The sequence below is a fragment of the Salvelinus sp. IW2-2015 genome, linkage group LG27, assembly GCF_002910315.2.
Source record: "Salvelinus sp. IW2-2015 linkage group LG27, ASM291031v2, whole genome shotgun sequence".
Lineage (NCBI taxonomy): Eukaryota > Metazoa > Chordata > Actinopteri > Salmoniformes > Salmonidae > Salvelinus > Salvelinus sp. IW2-2015.
The window spans coordinates 9036244-9057697 of record NC_036867.1 but is presented as its reverse complement, the minus strand read 5'-3'; the positions used below and the strand labels follow the sequence as shown (position 1 = coordinate 9057697).

At 44.5% G+C, this 21454-nt stretch overlaps 1 protein-coding gene across 2 annotated transcripts in view; it reads right to left on the bottom strand.

The window, feature by feature from the left end:
- Nucleotides 1-21454, bottom strand: part of LOC111953439 (collagen alpha-1(XVIII) chain) — an 83974-nt gene that overhangs the window by 39055 nt on the left and 23465 nt on the right. For both annotated transcript variants that reach the window (XM_023972696.2, XM_023972697.2), the window contains exon 3: nucleotides 2711-3258. In XM_023972696.2, coding sequence (XP_023828464.1) covers nucleotides 2711-3258 — 548 coding nt within the window. The remainder of the gene's footprint in view (nucleotides 1-2710; nucleotides 3259-21454) is intronic.

Sequence of the window (21454 nt, the reverse complement as noted above, 5' to 3'; positions counted from 1 at the left end):
GCAGCTACCCTCAGCTAGAGGGTACACTTAGTATGGTAAGAGTATGCATCCCTGTGGCGGAGGGGAGTAGTGAGCTTAGATTTATGAGGATGGGGATGTTGCCAAAGGCACAGAGAGCAATGTCTCAGCCGAGCTGGATTTTCTTGGCTGCAGACGGGGAGGATTGTCTCCTGGCTGCAGACGAGGAGGAGGGGGGAGTGGTGTACCTCTCTCTTCCTCAGACCTCACTGGATCAGTAACGTTATCACACGGCCTGCCTGTAATCTGAGGAGCATTGGCTAGACTGACTAAACTTTTCTGCACACTGTTTGGCAGGGTAACAACAAGCTGGCTACAGCAGACACCGACTGGTACCCAGCAAGAGGAGGGTTTTCCTCACAGCACAAGCCACCACATTGTATAAATAACCATGTCTGTTGGAACCAAGTAACCGTTGCAAAGGCAGCAGACGTGAAGGTCTTATGTTGTGATGATAAGTTATGCAATGAACGGTCCTATCAAGTAGAACATCTAAAACATATGCTGCTTACGTCAGGGTTACACAAAGTCTCTTCGCAAGATTTTAGCTAACGCTTAAAGATATTTAGAAATAAAAGAAACATGGGAGTCACTATCAGAACTGGCTGTTACTGAAGACCACTGGTCCCAAACCAGTATGGTATGACTACCATGACTCCCTGGCTGCCCGGATGCAAACACGCACGCGCACGCACACACTCACGCACACACACCCGCACATTCATGCGCACGCACGCTCTTGGCAGAGCAAGAGAAAGAGAGAGGACTAAAGGAAGATGAGCAATGAACACAGAGTGATTTATATTTTGATGGCTCTGATCAGCGAGACGTCTGCTTTGCTCCCGGGTGCTACGTGAGAAGAGAAAGGCTGGTGCAGGTTGAAACAAGCAGGTTGGAAGAGAAAGGCTGGTGCAGGTTGAAACAAGCAGGTTGGAAGAGATAGGCTGGTGCAGGTTGGAAAACAAAGCAGGTTGGAAGGAGATAGGCTGGTGCAGGTTGAAAACAAGCAGGTTGGAAGAGATAGGCTGGTGCAGGTTGAAACAAGCAGGTTGGAAGAGATAGGCTGGTGCAGGTTGAAACAAGCAGGTTGGAAGAGATAGGCTGGTGCAGGTTGAACACAGCAGGTTGGAAGAGATAGGCTGGTGCAGGTTGAAACAAGCAGGTTGGAAGAGAAAGGCTGTGGCAGTTGAACAAGCAGGTGGGAAGAGATAGGCTGGTGCAGGTTGAAACAAGCAGGTTGGAAGAGAAAGGCTGGTGCAGGTTGAAACAAGCAGGTTGGAAGAGATAGGCTGTGCAGGTTGAAACAAGCAGGTTGGAAGAGATAGGCTGGTGCAGGTTGAAACAAGCAGTTGGAAGAGATAGGCTGGTGCAGGTTGAAACAGCAGGTTGGAAGAGATAGGCTGGTGCAGGTTGAAACAAGCAGGTTGGAAGAGATAGGCTGGTGCAGGTTGAAACAAGCAGGTTGGAAGAGAAAGGCTGGTGCAGGTTGAAAACAAGCAGGTTGGAAGAGATAGGCTGGTGCAGGTTGAAACAAGCAGGTTGGAAGAGATAGGCTGGTGCAGGTTGAAACAAGCAGGTTGGAAGAGAGAGAGTTTCCTGCTCCTCTCCCCTAGGTTAACTGTATTTCTCGGAATCTACCAACCCATCGCTCCAATGAAACTTTAATGAGAGGAAAATAGCTGCTTGAAAATAGCTTTTTGGTGCACTTTCAACCTGAAGCAGGCAATGATTTATTAGTTCATCCATTCTGTTTAGATTAGTACAACATTAAGTAGTGGTATGGTGGAGTGGAAGTAGCAATTGATTGGTTATTTTATATCTAAGGGTGAAATAAACTGCATTGTAATGCCTAGGAGTTAGGTCAATGGGATAACAGTCTTGTGGCTCGCAGAAGAGCCGGGTTCGAGTCACACATACGCAGTCTGACTGAAAACTAGTTAAGCAATGTCCATTTTCTCTTCATCTAAACATTTTACAACAAATCCAGAGTTAAGTAAACACTCTCCGGCTAGGTGAACACTGGTTTGTGGCACGATATGTTCATTCCACAAGCATTCACATGCTAATTTATAGTATTTATTGTATATCTTATAAAGATGTATAGGTCATTCAGTCCTCTATCCTCTGCTATTGCCATTATGTTGCATCAGGGTTTACAGTCATGTTTTTCATGCCTTAAAATCAAAATGGCTGACCATGATGTCAGCAGAAGTGGTGAGCCCAGCTCTTAGTCAAGTTCTCCACACTGACTCACCCTACTGTCTCTTTCCCAGGCAATCGACCGTGAAGTCATTCAAAGCTTATGGAGCCGAGTCATGCTGCCAGCCTGTGGCAAGCCCTGATGACCACTTCTGAACAGTCTGTTTTGGGACTCATTACTATTGGGTTTGGGGCACACTCTCAATTTAATCATTGTAGTGCTGAGGAAAATCATTATGGAATCGAACATTTGAATCAGACCGAGATCTGATTTCAGTCAGGAAGGGTTGAGGCCCAAACAGCAACCACGGAGCCAAACAGCAACCACGGAGCCAAACAGCAACCACGCGCAGGCGCATGAAAACCAAGCAGAGGACTCTAAACACAAACACACTATAGGCCTAACCAACGTAAAAGAACCCCCCCAACACCTCCACTCATACACAAAAAGAAGCAAAGAACACCACAAAAACAACCCCACCTGTCAACTTACCACAAACCTGTCCAGCCCTGTGCCACCGGCGTTGCCCACGAAGATGCCCGAGCTGGCCTCAAAGGTGAGGGGCTCCGGGCTCCTCTGGAAGGCCACGCGGTGGTACTCCTCACAGTCCATGTAGAGGCGCACCTCCGCCCCCTGCACCGTCAGCGTGAAGCGGGCCCACCTCCCCGTCAGGTCACCCAGCTTGAAGCTGGCCGCCTCCTTGGTGCTCCCATCCCCCGGGTCGGTGTAGTAAAGGAGCACCCGCTGAGACCCATCCTCCACGGGGCTCAACGCCACCCCCAGGTGCACCACCCGCTGGTAGGCGTCGGTGATTGCGAAGAGGACCCCACCGCGCTGCGTGGTGGGCTTGGCAGTGACGGTCATGGCAAAGTCGCGGTAGAAGGGGTCGGGGATGAAGGACTTGGTGAGGCGGCCCACGTTGGCATCGGGCCCGAAGCTGTAGGCCGGGTAGCCCTCGAACCCTGTGATGAAGGAGACCGATGGGGGGAGAGGAACGCCGATCAGCTCGGTCAGGTCTATCTGGCCCTGGGAGCCCCGCTCTGAAACACACATAATCAAATACTGTATTAAATCACATGAATAAGACAGGAGTATGACATAGTGCATGGATAGGATAGCACATTCATTCATATAAAGACCTGATGAGTTAATTATGTGTATGTTCACAATGAATTCATGATTATGAATATTAATACCGATGACAAATTGGTCCGCAAACTGTGCTGCACTGCACTGACTCCCCTCATCTCTCTTTCTGCACTGTGAAGGTGATCTGGCTTGTGCTTTTATTTACAACCATTACTTTCCGCTTCAATGGATTACAAATTTGCCACAGTTTCACCTAATTTTCCAAGAGAATGAGAACGTGGAAGCATTACCATACTTCACTCCTTCCATCCCAGTCCCTCTCCACACGCATCTCTATACACTCACACACACTCCCCACCACACATGTTCCTCGTTAGGAGGGAGAACCCGTGGAACAATCATCCGTTTTGTGAGACTGTATAGCAGGATAAGGCATGTTCATCTGGAAGGCATTAGCGTAGACTAATACACACACCGGGTCCAGGCTGCTCCTGTAAAATGGGCTTAGCACTGCTAGGCTAACCCACACCAATAGGCTAGCCCACACCGCTAGGCTAACCCACAGCGCTAGGCTAACCCATACCACTAGGCTAACCCATACCGCTAGGCTAACCCACAGTGTTAGGCTAGCGCTAGCTCCCCATAGAGAAACACAGACAGATAGGCATGCTTTCACACAGTCTTTAATGGCCATCACCTCTCAGGCTTCTTCAAGCCAGTGTCGCTAGTAAACCTTAACCCTTGGTCTGAGTGCATGTTTTACTGGTGTCATGGAAGAGAGGCCAACATTCCAAATAGTCCTGTCACCTGGATCTCCTCACCCACCCAGTGACATAACAACAGATGGGGGAGCAGCTGGAGACATCACACAGCATTCTTTGGCAGATGCAGGTTCCCATGACGCAAGACCAACATACTGTACGGAACCAGGTGTGACATCATCATTGGTGGAGTGATAGAGACCTGGCCCAGACGGAACAAACATCACCTGGACTAAGACATCACCATCAAAGTAGCAAGTACCTCAGATTCACTTCAAGTCACAGATTAATCATTTCAGTGTGCATACAGTATGTCTCAATCTACTGGGCAATACCATGATAGAAGCGCTATAAGTAATTGTAGGGTAATATAACCACAGTGCCAGAATAAAGTCCACTAGAATGAATGATCAATTAATTAACACTCCAAATCCCCCTGATTCGTTAGCTAGAGGGTGTTTGGGAGCAGTTTTGGGGCATTACGTAACGGAAGGTTTGGCTGCTAGCTTCACATACACATGTTGCTAATTAGCCATATGGGTGCATGGCATCGTGTGTGTGTGTGTGTGTGTGTGTGTGTGTGTGTGTGTGTGTGTGTGTGTGTGTGTGTGTGTGTGTGTGTGTGTGTGTGTGTGTGTGTGTGTGTGTGTGTGTGTTTATCCATGACTGTTTTCTATCCAAGTGGTCATCCGTCGTTCCATAGGAATCTCTCTCGGGGGTATTTTCCTAAGTGGGTCATTGCATTTTGAGGAGTGTGTAATGCGGCCTGGACTCAGAGCACTGCATTATTTTGGCAGGGACTAGACTGTTACCATCTGCACATACAGTATAGCCCAGTTATACAGTCTCCGCACTATTTCATTAAGTGCACATAACAGCTAATTCGTCTTGCTTAGGTTATGCAATTCAAATAAATGATAATATTGAGTCCAATTCAATGTGGTGACGGAGCAACCTCAGACTCTGAGGGAAATGTGCTTTGTACAGTATCTCCTATGTGAGGTTTTGAGAAGACAGTGTGGATTAAGCACTATTTAAAACACATTCAATCCCGAGCCAGAACATGCTTTATCAGTGTGTGTCATATCAAATCGAACTGTATTTGTCACACGCTTCGTAAACAATAGGTGTAGACTAACAGTGAAATGCTTAATCCCGACAATGCAGAGAGAAGAATATAAAAATAATTGAAAGATAATAACACAAGGAATAAACACAGAATGAGCAACAATAACTTGACTGTATACACAGGGTACCAGTACTGAGTCGATGTGCAGGGCTATGAGGTAATTGGGATAGATATGTACATATAGGAAGAAGTACAGTGACTAGGCAACATGATAGATAATAAGCAGTGGCAGCAGAGTTTGTGATGAGTCAAAAGACTTAAAGTGCGAAGGGTCAATTCAGATAGTCTGGGTAGCTATATGGTTAATTATTTAGAAGTCTTATGGCTTGGAGGTAGAAGCTGTTCAGGATCCTATTATTTCCAGATCTGGTGCATCGGTACTGCTTGCCGTGCGGTACCAGAGAGTCGGAAGTTTACATACACCTTAGCCAAATACATTTAAACTTAGTTTTTCACAATTTCTGAAATGTAATCCTAGTAAGAATTCCCTGTCTTAGGTCAGTTAGGATCACCACTTTATTTTAAGAATGTGAAATGTCAGAATAATAGTAGAGAGAATGATTTATTTCCTTCATCACATTCACAGTGGGTCAAAAGTTTACATACACTCAATTAGTATTTGGTAGCATTGCCTTTAAATTGTGTAACTTGGGTCAAACGCTTCGGGTAGCCTTCCACAAGCTTCCCACAATAAATTGGGTGAATTTTGGCCCATTCCTCCTGACAGAGCTGGTGTAACTGAGTCAGGTTTGTAGGCCTCCTTGCTCGCACATGCTTTTTCAGTTCTTCCCAAAAATGTTCGATAGGATTGAGGTCAGGGCTTTGTGATGGCCACTCCAATACCTTGACTTTGTTGTCCTTAAGCCATTTTGCCACAACATTGGAAGTATGCTTGGGGTCATTGTCCATTTGGAAGACCCATTTGTGACCAAGCTTTAACTTCCTGACTGATGTCTTGAGATGTTGCTTCAATACATCCACATAGTTTTCCTGCCTCATGATGCCATCTATTTTGTGAAGTGCACCAGTCCCTCCTGCAGCAAAGCACCCCCACAACATGATGCTGCCACCCCGTGCTTCACGGTTGGGATGGTGTTCTTCAGCTTGCAAGTGTCCCCCTTTTTACTCCAACATAACGATGGTCATTATGGCCAAACAGTTCTATTTCTGTTTCATTAGAAACAGAAAGTATATATACATATATGGTATACATATATGTGCATTTATGTGTGTAAGCAAATTATGAAGTGAGTGTTTGTGTGTGTTGGAGTGTCAGTGTGCGTGAGTGTGTAAGGCCCTGTGAGTGTGCATAGAGACAGCGCAAAAATAAAAATAAAAGGGTCAACTGCCTACACTACCAGGTCACTGACCGCCTCCCTATAGACTCACCGTTGTCGGTGATCAGGCCCACCACCGTCGTGTCGTCAGCAAACTAAATGATGGTGTTGGAGTCATGCATGGCAACACAGTCATGGGTGAACAGGGAGTACAGGAGGGGACTAAGCACGCACGCCTGAGCGTCCCCCGTGTTGACGGTCAGCGTGGTGGATGTGTTGTTGCCTACCCTTACCATCTGGATGCGGCCCGTCAGGAAGTCCAGAATCCAGTTGCAGAGGGAGGTCTTCAGTCCCAGGGTCCTGAGCTTAGTGATGAGCTTGGAGGGCTCTATGGTGTGGAAAGCTGGGCTGTAGTCAATGAACAACATTCTCACATAGGTGTTCCTCTTTTCTGTGTGGGAGAGGGCAGTGTGGGAGAAATATCATCTGTGGATCTGTTGGGGAGGTATGCGAATTGGAGTGGGTTCAGGGTGTCTGGGATGATGGTGTTGATGTGAGCCCTGACAATCCATTCAACGCATTTCATGGCTACAGTGCTACGCAGCGCGATAGTAATTTATACAGGTTAACTTGTCGTTCTTGAGCACAGGGACTATAGTGGTCTGCTTGAAACATGTAGGTATTACATACAAGGTCAGGGAGAGGTTGAAAATGCCAGTAAAGACACTTGGCAGCTAATCAGTGCATGCTCTGAGTACACGTCCTGGTAATCCATCTGGCCCCATGGCCTTGTGAATGTTAACTTGTTTAAAGGTCTTAGTCACATCGGCTACGGAGAGTGAGATCACGCAGTCTTCCAGAACAGTTGGTGCTCTTATGCATGGTTCAGTGTTGCTTGCCTCGAAGCGAGAATATAAGGCATTTATCTTATCTGGCAGGCTCGCGTCACTGGGAAGCTCGTGGCTGCGGTTCCCTTTGTTCCCTCTGTGATAGTTTGCAAGCCCTGCCACATCCGACGAGCGTCAGAGCCGGCATAGTAGGATTAGATCCTGTATTGACACTTTGCCTGTATGATGGCTCGTCGGAGGTCGTAGCGGGATTTCTTATAAACGTCCAGATTAGTGTCCCGCTCCTTGAAAGCGGCAGTTCTAGCCTTTAGCTCAGTGCAGATGTTGCCTGTAATCCATGGTTTCTGATTGGGATATGTACGTTCGTTCACTGTGGGGACGACAACGTCGTCGATGCACTTATTAATGAAGCCAGTGGCTGATGTGGTAAGCTCCTCAATGTTATCTGATGAATCCTGGAACATATTCCAGACTGTGCTAGCGAAAGAGTCCTGTAGTTTAGCATCTGCTTTATCGAACCACATCCGTATTGAGTGTGTCACCGGTACTTCCTGTTTGAGATTTTGCTTGTAAGCAAGAATCAGGAGGATAGATTTGTGGTCAGATTTGCCAAAAGGGAGGGCGGGGGAGAGCCTTGTATGCGTTTCTGAGTGTGGAGTAAAGGTTCTCAAGAGCTTTGTCACCTCTAGTTGCACAGGTGACATGCTGGTAAAAATAAGGTAAAACGGATTTCAGTTTCCCTGCATAAAAATCACTGGCCAAGAGAAGACCCATCTCTGGATGTGCATTTTCTTGTTTGCTTATGGCCCTATACAGCTCGTTGAGTGCGGTCTTAGAGCCAGCATCACTTTGTGGTAGTAAATAGACAGCAATGAAAAATAGAGATGAAAAATATCTTGGTAAATAGTATGGTCTGCAGCTCGTCATAAGGTAAGTCAGTGTGTGTGTGTGTGTGTGTGTGTTTGTGTGCGTGCATGCCTGCCCGCCTGCGCGTGTGTGTTTGCTGTGTGTGTGTGTGTTTCAGTAACTTAACCTCCTGCTGTTAAGCCAGGTTTCCCAGTCAGTCAAAACTCCACCACTAATCCCATTACAGTTGTATTATGAGGTTTACTTTGGACAGGCCTACAGGAAACCACAGGCCCCTTTCTATATCAAACAATCACTGGAGGACTTCTGACAGAAACATTCTGACGGGGAATGTAGCATGATACTGTAAAACAGCGGTGTGTACAGTTACAACATGATCCTTTAACCTGACTTCAACCCTCACACCATCAGACTAAAGACAGCTCACAAACTGTTAAGTTGCTGACAATGCAATGGCTTGGAGGGAGTGTATGTGTGTGTGTGTGTGTGTGTGTGTGTGTGTGTGTGTGTGTGTGTGTGTGTGTGTGTGGTGTGTGTGTGGTGTGTGCGTAGTGTGTGTGGTTTGTGTGTGTGGTGTGGTGTGCGTGTGTGTGCGTGTGTGCGTGTATGTGTGTGTCATCGTCAAAGTTTACTCCCTTTTGTCCCTCTAAACCCAACTCCAGCCCCACTATGCGTCTCTCCTCTGGACATGGAAATGAGACCGTTACAAGCTGGCCACAGAGGAAGCTAACCACAACATTTGTTCACCCAACGGGCTGTAGCTAGCAAATAAAGGAATGCAAAACAATAACCACTTTAATACTAGACTACTAGACTGTTTAAAAGTCTGAAGCCTTTCTCCTGGGACTGATTTAGTTCAGGCCTCAAAAGGGCATTATTGAAAATGCCCCATGGTCTTAGATATGCTAGTGCTTTAGAGAAATCCTCCGACTATTGGTGTCAAGCCTTACATGGAGGTGAATGAAACATGTTTGTGAAATGAAACAACCAGCCATGGTCTTTAAAAAGTATCTGTGAGGAGTAGAGATTCACTGTGTTGAATGACATGAAAACATTTAAGGTCATTTTGAAGACACAGTAAGTAGTACACAGTAATTAGCAGCTATCAACAAACGCTCGCCACAAAACTGAACTACATTTTTACAATAGACAGAGAGAGAAAAAGTCATTTGTCATGGTTATAAGACTCATCTTGCATAACTCACTCTTTCACAATCACGTCATGCAAATGATGTCTACGGAAGATTTGTGTGAACGTTCGAGTTACGTAAACAGAGCTCTAGTTACACCCTTAGAAAAAAGGGTTCCAAAGGGCTTCTTCGGCTGTCCGCATAGGAGAACCCCTTTTGGTTCCAGGTAATACCAGTTTGGGTTCCATGTAGAACCCTTTCCACTGAGGGTCATACATGGAACCCAAAATTCTACTTGGATCCAAAAGGGTTCTACCTGGAACCAACCCTTTAAGGTTCTAGATAGCACCTTTTTTTCTGAGAGTGTAGGATCAGGCACATAGGGCACATTTAATGCCTTTCTAATGCACCGAGTCTAGAGTAGGTGAGTTAGGGTTCATGGACGAGGATCTTTGGCCCTTCAGGAGTCAGATATATAGCTAGCTGCTTTCCTGCTATCTCTCTTCAATAATGGAGTGCCAAGTACAGAATGGAAAGAATTCACAAAGGAATGAATATCTCTTAAGCATCTTTGTGTGTGTGTGTGTGTGTGTGTGTGTGTGTGTGTGTGTGTGTGTGTGTGTGTGTGTGTGTGTGTGTGTGTGTGGTGTGTGTGTAGGTTCGTGCCTGCGTGCAAATTGTGTACATTACTTGTGCTGGACTTGTGTCGAGTGTGTGCTTTTATACACGTATGTGTATATCATTGCAGCCCTAGCTGACACCATCCGCAGACACTTGCTGCATAGGGGGAAGACTACAGACAGAGAGAGGCCCAGCAGACGGAGGAGTCGAGGGGTAATACGGCAGTGGTGAGAGACAGGCTCTGGACAGGTTAAGTGGAGCTGGAGCAGTCCAGGGGTTTACAGTCATTACACTACCATGTGCCTCCATTAAGCCTGGAATGGACTGCCAGGTGGAGGGAGAGGGAGAGGGACATTTTTAATCAAACTTTAAAGGGATAGTGCGAGATTTTGTCAATTTAGCCCTTTTCTACTTACCCAGAGTCAGGTGAACTATTGGATACCATTTTTATATCTCTGAGAGCAGTTTGAAGGAAGTTGTTAACTAGCGTCAGTGCAATAACTGGAAGTCTAGTTAGCAATGGCTCACAAAACTACCTTTCACTTCCTTCAAACTGCACACAGAGACATACAATTGGTATCAATGAAAATCTCGCACTATCCATTTAATCCCAGTCTGATATGAGATTCTTGGTAGGAGTATAGGTAGGGCCAGATGGAATATGTGATGGCTTTATATGAGTAAACCTTCAGTAATTAATTGAAATAAAAAGGATACCAATGCAATAACTCAAATCACTTCACAAAACACACAACACACAGACACACACACGTATCTGTGGTACCACAATGCTGTCATTGGTCACAAAGGCTAGAATTCAACAAAGCCACTCAGTCTAAACCTAATTCTACTGTATCCTCTGTGGCACTGGGATTAGGCTACACCACATGTTACAGTAATCCTTCTTTCTAGGGATTATGTCACGCTTTAACGACGTTAGCCTCGGTCTGTGATGGGACTTGTTTTGTGTTCACATTGAAAAGAGCGTAATTTATTTACAAGTCATTCACAAGATCAAGAAGCTTGTTGCCATTGCCTTCAGCGTCCTTCGTTTTGAGTGACAGCCCGGTTTAGGGGGTGATGTTTGCCACGCATGGTTTGAAAAACAGGAAAAAGGAGCTAGCTGGCTAGGTAAACGTTAGCGTTGTGTATTCAGCTGAGAGAGGACACGCGGTCAGGTGAGCAATGGCCTCCTGTAAGCACAAAGGCCTGTCTGTTAGCGGCAGGCTTAGAGGTGAGTCAACACAGGCATTAGCCTAGTGCCCAGAAAAGCTCCTAGCACCCTAGCCTTGATCAAAGGCTTTCACCACTTAAGTGGGAATGAATGGGGAACGTTTATAAGGGCTCCGACGCCGAGCAACTGCATTCTACCACTGTCACAGGATGAGATAGACGGCTTGGATTTGAGATAGCTCTGCTATTAGGTGGACTGAGTCGCACACACACACACACTCATAATTCTGATCTTCATCCACTAATTGGTCTTAGGCCAATGATTTGGTAAAAGATCAGAATTGGGCTGCCTGTGTAAACACAGATAGAGAGCTGGAGATCAGCCAATGAACAGCTGTAAAAACAGCCTTCCAACTCCATCATGTGGTCCCATCCAGATGAAAATTCCAGTAACTTTCCCAACATTTATCGATTTTTCAGAAATCCTGGTTGGAAGACTTCTGGAGTTACGAGGTAATAAGCAGGAAAACCAGACATCCTCAACCACGATTTCTGAAAAACCATGACATTTTGGAAAAGTTGATTTTCCAACCCTAGTCATATCAGAACAGTCAAATCTGTTGTGGTTGACTTAGAAACTAGTTGATAGCTAGATCTTACAGTGAGTGCTACAGTGAGTGTTATAGTGAGTGTTACAGTGGAAGGAGGTAGAGAGGGAGGAACTGACTGAGAAATTGACATTTCATTCATGATGAACTTTTCCTCCCGGATTTAAATAGCTGTCAAAGGTCTCACCAAGTAAATAATGTGTTTCAAAACATAAGCACGGTAGTTGCTGTGGGAAGCAGACGTACCAAGTCCCAGTGTGTGAGGCCAGGGAGGGTAACCTCAAGAATTTTAATCCCACCAGCGATGGTTAAGTGGGTCATGTTCAAAAAACGAAAATGGGACTTAGAACTGTACTCTAGGGAGCACGGAAGTTGCTCCCTAGAGACCAATGAATGTCAAGGAATGATTTTGATGACCTACTCTGTCCAATCAGCTGCAAGAATGCCTCCATGGTCACACTACTATGCAATGGTATAGTCAACATTATTGAATTCTTTTGGCATTAATATCACTCCATAGTATTTTAGCATTTTGATGGCACTCTCAAGGAAACATCAGCTTTACAACAATGTTACAATGCAAACAGCAAGCTGAGCTGACAAAATGGTGAAGTGCCTAGAATCTGTTATCACTCCCATGGCCTTCATATTTGCCACCATACATGTGGCTTACGTCAGCCATACTTCAAGAAGAGGGGGGACTTCTTTCCACCATGAACTCAGTACGAGAACTCCTTGGTCTAATAACACTGCACTGGGACAGTGGAGAAGCAGATTTATATGTAAAATGTTATTTTTACAGGCATTAAAGTTCAATTGGTATGAAAATAACCAAATGGCTACAAAATACTTCCCTGGGCGATTCCATGCCAGCAAATATTTTTTTTGTATCTCAGATTGTTCAGGCAATTCTCACATAGAAACTTAATTGGAAGGAAGTATGTTTGACATACTTTTATATTTGTAGCACAAACCATTTTTTTTCATGATGAAAAGTGACTCTTCTAGGTCCTTTTTAGACCTATACATGTCCCCTGTAAGACCATTTGATCTGTGAACCGTACATGACACAGACAACATCTTGGTGTCATTATACTCCAAACAGTTTGCTCTAAAATATGGAGTATCGCTGCATTCTGAAATACATTTTTACACATACATTTATTTGACATAAAAATGACTAATATTAATATCTCTAAAGTACCCTTTTTGATTCTGTTAAGTTTTAGACATCTTGTTTTAAACAATATACCATTCAAGTACATCACATTTCCAGAGTGGGCTCTCTGCTTTTATTTTTGCTATGATAAATTGTATGAGTGCCACCAACGCAGTGAATGGGAAAATGGATTCAAAGTGACCTCCCTCTGCTGGTAATTTGGTGAATGTGAAATCCTACAGGAGGGCTGTGATTGGTTAATGACCTATAATGTCTATTCTATGTATAAAATGTATAATTTCTTCAAAAGTAGAGCCCACTCCGGAAATGTGATATGTTTGAAGATTAGTTTGTTCCTAACAATATCTCTAAAAATAAGCTAAATTAAAAAAGGGTACTTTTGAAATATTAATTATAATATTTTCTATGTTGAATAAATTGTATTTCAGAATATAGACTATAAATTATAGACATATTATAAGAGTATAATGACATGAAGATGTTGTCTGTATGTATGGTTCTGGATCATAGGGTCTTACAGGAGGCCTGTATAGGTCTAAAAAGGGCCTGAAATGGCCACTTTCATCATGATTTTGCCAAAAACTGTTTGTGATATATATGTAAAAGCATGTTAAACCTCCCCATTAAGTTTTTATGTGAGAATTGGCAGAACAATCTGTTTTCATGCCATGCAGGCGTGGTATCGCCGAACCCTCTTGGTCGGTTATTAACAGAGTCATTTTTCCATCAGGTTTTAACATGGGCACTGTTTTCTTTGTTAATGTCTTTACGAGCCAGCCAAGACTTTGCCAGAAGCCCAACTAGAGCCCTTGAGAAAAAAAACAAAAAAACAATTTGTTAAATGAATTACATCATGACATTTGGAATGAATTGACATGACAGAAATGTGGGTATTACTCCATTACTCAAGAGCAGTCAAAGTCTGTTTTCACTCTGAAGCCCGTTATTTATCATTGTGGGTTTTGTGCAAGTGCATTAAATATCAAATATCATTAATTCCCCAATGGTTGGAAACAAAAGAGAAGTTAAAATATCTTTATCTATTTGGCACAGTTGGCAGCATAATTCGTAGTGATTCAAGCTTGACCGCAATCAGAGGGCAGAGAAAGAAAGAAAGAGAGAGAGAAAGGCAGAGAGAAATGGAGTGAAGGACAGAAAAAAGCAGCTTGGCAGACTAGGGAGTAGCATGCCACCTCCATCTCCATGCCCCATCTGCTTGATTTCATTAGCATCATAGCTTCCATGACACCACAGCATTACTCTGTTGGCAGTGCTCAGACGCTTTGTGTGGTCTCAAAGCCAACTCTTAATAGCCACATTTTATACCTAACGTCCTCAATTAACCCCTGTTCCGTGTTAAGGGGGGAAATTCCCTTCACATTGTGTTCTCAAGTGCATTTCAGATACAAAAAAAACAGTATTATCCGGTGGAAAACACAAAGTGCATTAAGGTAATTGGAGGGAAATTAAGTTGGGAACACAAAAGATAATTTCAGGGAGTTTCCACAGTAGCGTTGCCGTCCACAGTAGCGTTGCCATGTGTTACTGTGACTCATGACCCGGCTGGACAGGAAACAGAAAGGGCAGGGTCAAGTCCACGCTCAGGGGAGATGAAGATGTTAAATGTTAAGATGCACATGCATGCCTACTCTAAACCAACGGTAACATTTAGATGCGGCTACCAAAGTGAGGACAAGAAAGTTGATCCTTTCTGGAATCCCCAGTTCAGGTGTGCTCAGCTCCGATAGCACAGTCAGCACAGAGAGAGGAACTTTTGTCATTAGGGTTACAGTTTCACATAAAGTAGGTGATTCTTAGGGAACACAATGGTTTTTAATATCCAGTTACGTGGAATATCATTAGCTGTCTGGTGGTCTCATCTCCCATGCCTTTTCATACACACATACACATTCATGTTATTGCACGAGCACACACACACACACACCCACACAACACACACACACACACACACACACACACACACACACACACACACACACACACACACACACACACACACACACACACACACAGTTTTGTACAGCTAACCTGATGGGGGCACACAATTCAATCCCATTCAAATCCTATTTTCCCTAACACTAACTCAACCCTTACTCTTACCTCCTTAACCCTAACCCTAACCTTAACCCTAACCCCAAAACTGAACCTTAACCCTAAACCCCTTAGAAACAGCAATTGACCTTGTGGGGACTAACAAAATGTCCCCAGTTGGTCAAATTTTTGTTTGAGAAGTCCCCACAAGAATAGTTAAACATGTCCAGACACACACACACACACACACACACACACACACACACACACACACACACACACCACAACACACACACACACACACACACACACAAACACACACACACACAACACCACACACACACACACACACACACTGAACTTTCAGGAACACAGACCACACATACTTAAGACACGGCTCTCTACCATTGGCAATGATTGTGAAAAAGCAATATATTTAACAGCTCTACCACCTAGTGTACAAAGTCTCAATTGAACCCTTTCTTACTGCATATGGGTAATCTAATCAACCCCATTCAGCTGAGTGTGTTGTACTTGGATAGGAGTGCAAATTAAGGAGTGAGATGTAAACCTCAGCTGACTGAATGGAACCTATATTATGAATGCAGGAGCTGTTGCCGCACAGGGGAGCACATTAAACAGCGCGCAGACAGACAAGGTCGAGCACTTTTTTTAATGAACATCTGCGTTTGACCACGCTCATTACCACGGTCCAGTGGTCGACTTGGCCCGACCATCTGCGGTTCGACTTCGCTCTTCTCCCTCATCCCAGACAGACTTCATCTTGAATGTCAGCAGCCCTTTTTTTGTTTTACCTTAGTCAGGAGAATCTATCTAACGAGGTCATTCAGTCTACAGTAGCTACAGTCTCTGACTACAGAGTCCAGACTGACTGTCTGTACAGTAGGTGGTTTGTTATAGAAACAAGATGGTGCCTGTACTCTGAACGTTATGACTAACCGCTGAGAGGTCTACTGAGGCTACATAGCGAGTCAGACATTTTGGTTCTGAACGCTGATTACCGCAACACAGATGCTGAGATCAACGAACGATCCGTGAACCTTTGCGAGGGGATATGCTGTAATTTCTTCCGGTAATCTGGCAACCCGGGAAAAGTGAGTTCTGCAATGCAGTGGCCTCAGTAATCTGGCAACCCTAGCTAAATGATTTCTATTTCAATCATAATTACCATGGTGTTGAGATGCTGGAGTCCTGAGACACAAAGGCTGTCAGACCACATGGAGACAGTCTTTTACCACACCCGCTGTGTCTGGTGGATCCAAGAGTTTCGCCAGAGTGAGACTAACTAGGAGATAACATCCAGCCAGCCAGCCAGTCAAGACACAAGAAGAGTCTGAAAGTCTAGGGCTGTGTTTACACAGGCAGTCCAATTCTAATCTTTTTTTCCTCACTAATTGGTCTTTTGACCAATCAGATCAGACTTTTTGCCAATAATTAGGCAAAATATCAGAATTCGGCTTCCTGTGTAAACGCAGCCTAGCAGAGCCAATTCTTTACAGCGTGTGTGTGGGCCAGGAGCATCCAGGGGCCAGGAGCATCCAGGGGCTAGGAGCAGCCAGGGGCTGGGCCAGGGTGTGAGTGTGAGTGTGATGTGTGTGCGCCTTATTGAGAGAACCTGTTGACAGTACACCAGACTCCCAGTCTGATGTGTGTGTGTGTGTGTGTGTGTGTGTGTGTGTGTGTGTGTGTGTGTGTGTGTGTGTGCGTGTGCGTGTGCGTGTGCGTGCGCGCGCGTGTGTGTGTGTGTGTGTGTGGGCGTGGGCGTGGGCGTGGGCGTGTGTGTTTGTGAGTGATTTACGATGTACGGCTGTGTTTCTTGAGGGGTTAAAGGATGTGTACCTCCATTTTCAGCAGAGCCTGTAACAGAGCTATAACAACATCCTAATGACAACACTTAGCATGGAGAAGTGGTAGGACAAGAGTATAACCATTTGTGAAAATGAGCTTTTACCCTCAATAAAGAGCAAATCCGTATGACCTCAAGACATTCACAACTCTCTTTGCTCCATTTATGCATTTGTTCCATAGTTGAGGTTTCCATGAATAAACAGACTTTCAATTTCATACAGTCCCACAACTAATACATTTTGGTGCACATTCCATCCCAAACTGTTGAATATTGTTAAATCACCCCAGACTTCTTTTTGGTCTCTTTGACAGAAAAGCCCACGCAGTTAATTAACAGGAAATCATAACATGTTCTTAAGTGATTTGTCTGAAAGTAGAGAGTACACTTTGCCAAGCCCAATAGGGGGCACTGTGAGTTTGTTAAATCCAGGCCAAAATCCCATTCCACAACAGGGCGTACCCACATAAGTAAACATTTATAAGAAAGGGGTTACTGATAACTTTGTCTGGGCATAATGTCAAGGGCCAAAAAACCAAGGGCCAAAGAGCTCTTTATAATAACGCTCCCTCACAACTAGTCTCCGCCTTCCAGATGTCTTTATCGCTAATCTAGATATTGGTCACCATTTTGATAGTGTCAGTGGGAGAACAGTATCTCTTTTGTGTGGGGGGAGATTTGCAGTATTTTTCTTGATTTTTAATTTTGGTCTTGAGAGGCACTTTCACCTTGATTTAAGAACTACATGCAGTGTACAGTTGTAGGATCTTAATTTGAGCTAGTTTGCTACAGCAGGAAAATTGCCCCGCAGCAACAGGAAATGTGAATTATTACGTGAATAATAATGAATGGACATTTTTGTGGGGGTTGATGCATTTTTTTGTTAGGGCAACGAAGCCTTTTTAAAACTCAAATATACTACACGTTTGCATTTCCTCCACAGCAGGAAAATTCTCAGCAACAAAAGAGTGATCAAATTAAGATCCTACATCTGTAGGCAGCATAAAAAACAGGAGGAACAGTTCAAGCATTGTGTATGAAGAACATAGGAATAAATGCCTTTATATGTAGAACTTATTTAAATACTATCCATGGAGACCTGTTAACTGCGTGGGATTCTCTGACAAGAGACCAAAAATAAGTCTGGGGGGGGATTTAACAATGTTCAACAGTTTGGGATGGAATGTGCACCAAAAATGTATTAGATACTGTATGATATTGAAAGTCTGTTTATTCATGGAAACCTCAACTATGCAACAAATCCTTAATGGACCAAAGAGAGTATAAAGAGACTGAAAGCAGCTCGCTGAGAATCTAGCAGGGTAGAACAGTACAATAAATGAAAGTACAGTCCAGTAAATTATTGGTAAATTAATGAGTGCCAATCAAAAATAGAGTGTTCTTTCAAGCTTAGCTAGCTATATGCTTTTGCCTCCTCCCTTGCTGGTGCTTAGGTCAGTGGTAATAGGTTTGAGTAGATCATGGCTGCAGTAGTGTATGGCTGGAGGGGGCATGAGGCTGCCGTCATGTAAACGACACGTTGCTTCAGAGGTCTCCCTCTCTGTTTGACCAGCTGTACTGCCACCTCTCTGACCAAAGTGTCAGAGCAAATGGTAGTACAGCTAAAATTGCTATACTCTTTGGCAGCTTGCCTCCAAACCCCCCCCCCCCCCCATTCCAGCCTCTCAGGGGAAGAAAGAGGGAACGATGTCAGATGGAGTGCTTTGCAAAGGGAGGTCTGCAGTATACCATGACCCCTTGAAAACTAGAGAGTCATCCATAAGGGGCTTTTCTTTGGAGTACACTGCAATGGTCGCTCCAGAGTCATAACGAAGCCCCCTCTGTGTCGGAATATCCCCTAACGTGTTCCGCCCTCCCCCCCACCCTTTTTTCTTATTTTCCGTTTCCTGGTAAAAATAAAGTATTTCTGGCTTAAGCTGACTGGGTTATCCGTGTCCATATACATCATTTGGAATTTTGTAGATCCCGGGTTTAGAAATCAAAACTATCTCAGGGGGGCTGGAGTAATGTGCTCTAAAGCCCAGAGCAATGCCATCTGTCTTGGCTTTGCATTGCAGTGGGAGTCTATTAAGTCTGAAGAGGGCCACTTGCAGTCCACTCACAATTTATTAAATCAGTGTAGCACCATTGTTTCCATGGCGCCAACTGATTGTGGCTGTTTGACAACACTCAATCGAAATGACCTCCTGGCCAAACTCCCACTTCCCTTCTCCCAACACACTCCAAAACCCAACACACTCCAACCATCGCTTCAACCCCCATAACAAGGTCACACACTCAGGTTCAAGTCCTCCTGAAACATTAAACTTCCATTTCCCCACCAAGAAATTAGACAGTAATCCTCTAACAAAGTGCTTCCCAAATGGTGGGTCAACTCAGAACCCAGTGAGTAGCAGAAGTGACTAATTCCTTTCGGGTCCCAGTTTGAGACTGGGTCCTGGCTAGAAACACTGGGCTTGTTTTCTTGGTAGGCGACAAGGCAACTCCAAAAGCACATTTGGGAACCACTGTCTAGCCCAGCGTGCAAAATTGGTTGAAATAACATCTTAATGAATGTTAAACTGGTTGTAATGACATCATTTCATCCTATTTTGCCTGCTGGGAACTAACCCTGCCTTCTATGCTAATGGACCAACCCAAAGTATGATGTTACCAAAGCATTGCATACCAGCTGTATGTTCAGACATTTGAATTGTATGGTTTCAGCCTCTGCTGTACTTGGCCTACAGAGCAGGTTCAGGTTGATTTACAAAAAAGCTGAAAGCTTGATTCATCGTTCTCGTTAGAGGCAATAACAAACAGGACCCAGAATAAACTCTCCTACCTGCCAAACTGTAGTCATCAATGAACTAATTAATCCACTATGGACAAGGAAACAAACTTATGTAACCAATAAAGCTTGTTTCTCTTTGACTCTAATTCAAATTTCTAAGTCTTCGAATGACTGACAACCTGCTACTGAAGTAGGGAGCGTTTATTTGGTACACTACCCCGTTCTCCTGGGCTTTCACGCACAACAGTGTCTAGGGTTTACCGAGAATGGAGAGACTAACAAAATACATCCATTCAGCGGCTGTCCTGTGAGCGAAAATGACAAGAATAGTGCAAGCTAACAGACGGGCCAAAAACTCCTGCCTGGTGTTAATGGTACAGGCTGGTGGGGGTGGTGTAATGGTGTGGGGAATGTTTTCCTGGCACACCCGTAAGATCCCTTGATACCAATTGAAAAACGGTTGTACACCACAGCGTATCTGAACATTGTTGCTGACCAGGTGCATCCCTTCATGGCTACAGGGGTGTCCGACCCGGTACTAGATGGGTGTACCTAATAATTTGGCCACTGAGTGCATAAACTAGTAACTTCTAAGACATTTCTTGTTAAGTAGCAAGAGGCAAATGGTGTAAACTGTGCCAAGGATGAGTAATTGGGATTTTACATGCAGGTTTTCTCATAAATTTGCTTCTTTGCCTCCTGTCTTTTTCTCTCCTTTGACCATTACATGCCTATTTCTACTTTTGTTACCCCCTCGCTCCCTCTTTTCAAGTTCAGAATGAGGTCCACCTTGACGGGGAAGGTAAACATCCAACACACGAGAGTTCAAAGGTCACACACTCCTCTTTTCAATCCTCCTCATGGCGGAGGACACTCTCCTCTTTCATCAAAATGTCCCATCGTAAAAGCAAGAGAGACTGACCTAGCATGTTAGATCACCCCGCTCCCCTCGCTAAAACCTTGCGAGACGTTACGAGACCGAACGAAAAGGACGCGACCGCAATAATCCCCCCTTCCCACTTCCCCTTCACACTCCACTGTTACACACCAAGTAGTGGACTACATAGATTGCATCCTCTGACAGAAAACTCTAAAGAAGGCCCCGAAGCATTCAGAACTTTTCTTTACACAAGTCAAAACAAACAGAGAGAAGGGGAGTGTTGGGGAAATGAAAAGCAGTTGGCCAGCCATTGAATACATGACCCTGGGAGACAAGCGGGGGAAGAAAGGATGATACACTGCCTGAGGATGTTAAAGAGAATATCTGAGAATATCCAGTTGGTAAGGGAACAATTCAATGCTAAGAAACGTTAACAACAAGCAGATCCATTCAGAACAAACAAAGCATATTTGTGTATTGTTTGTGTGAATGAGGTCTGACTATAAACTAAAGTGAACCCTTTAACAAGGACCACGGCCGCAGTTTATTGTGAAAAATAAACTTCCTGAATAAAATACTGTCGAAACAGTTCTATTTAGACAGGTGTGGTCATCTTACAGACATTTCAACTGACTAGCTGGTCTTAGGCAATAAATAGTAATTTCTTCTGTCTTTTAGTCCAGCTCATTGACTGGCCATTTAACAGTGGTATGCATCGCTCTACAAAAGGCCTGCCAGCTAAACGGGCCTCACTATGTAGAAGGGCTCCCCAAGACATGTCCATCGTCACAAACAATCAGGATTTCTCCCCGCAATTAGTTGAATGGGTGGAACTGTAGGATTTGTTCGTTGCCATGACACCAAGCACCCCCTCCTCGCATTCCTTCTCCCTCTGTATCACCAAAACCAACGCATGACCACAGGATCTTCCAAGACATGTGACACTGGATTATAGGTTTG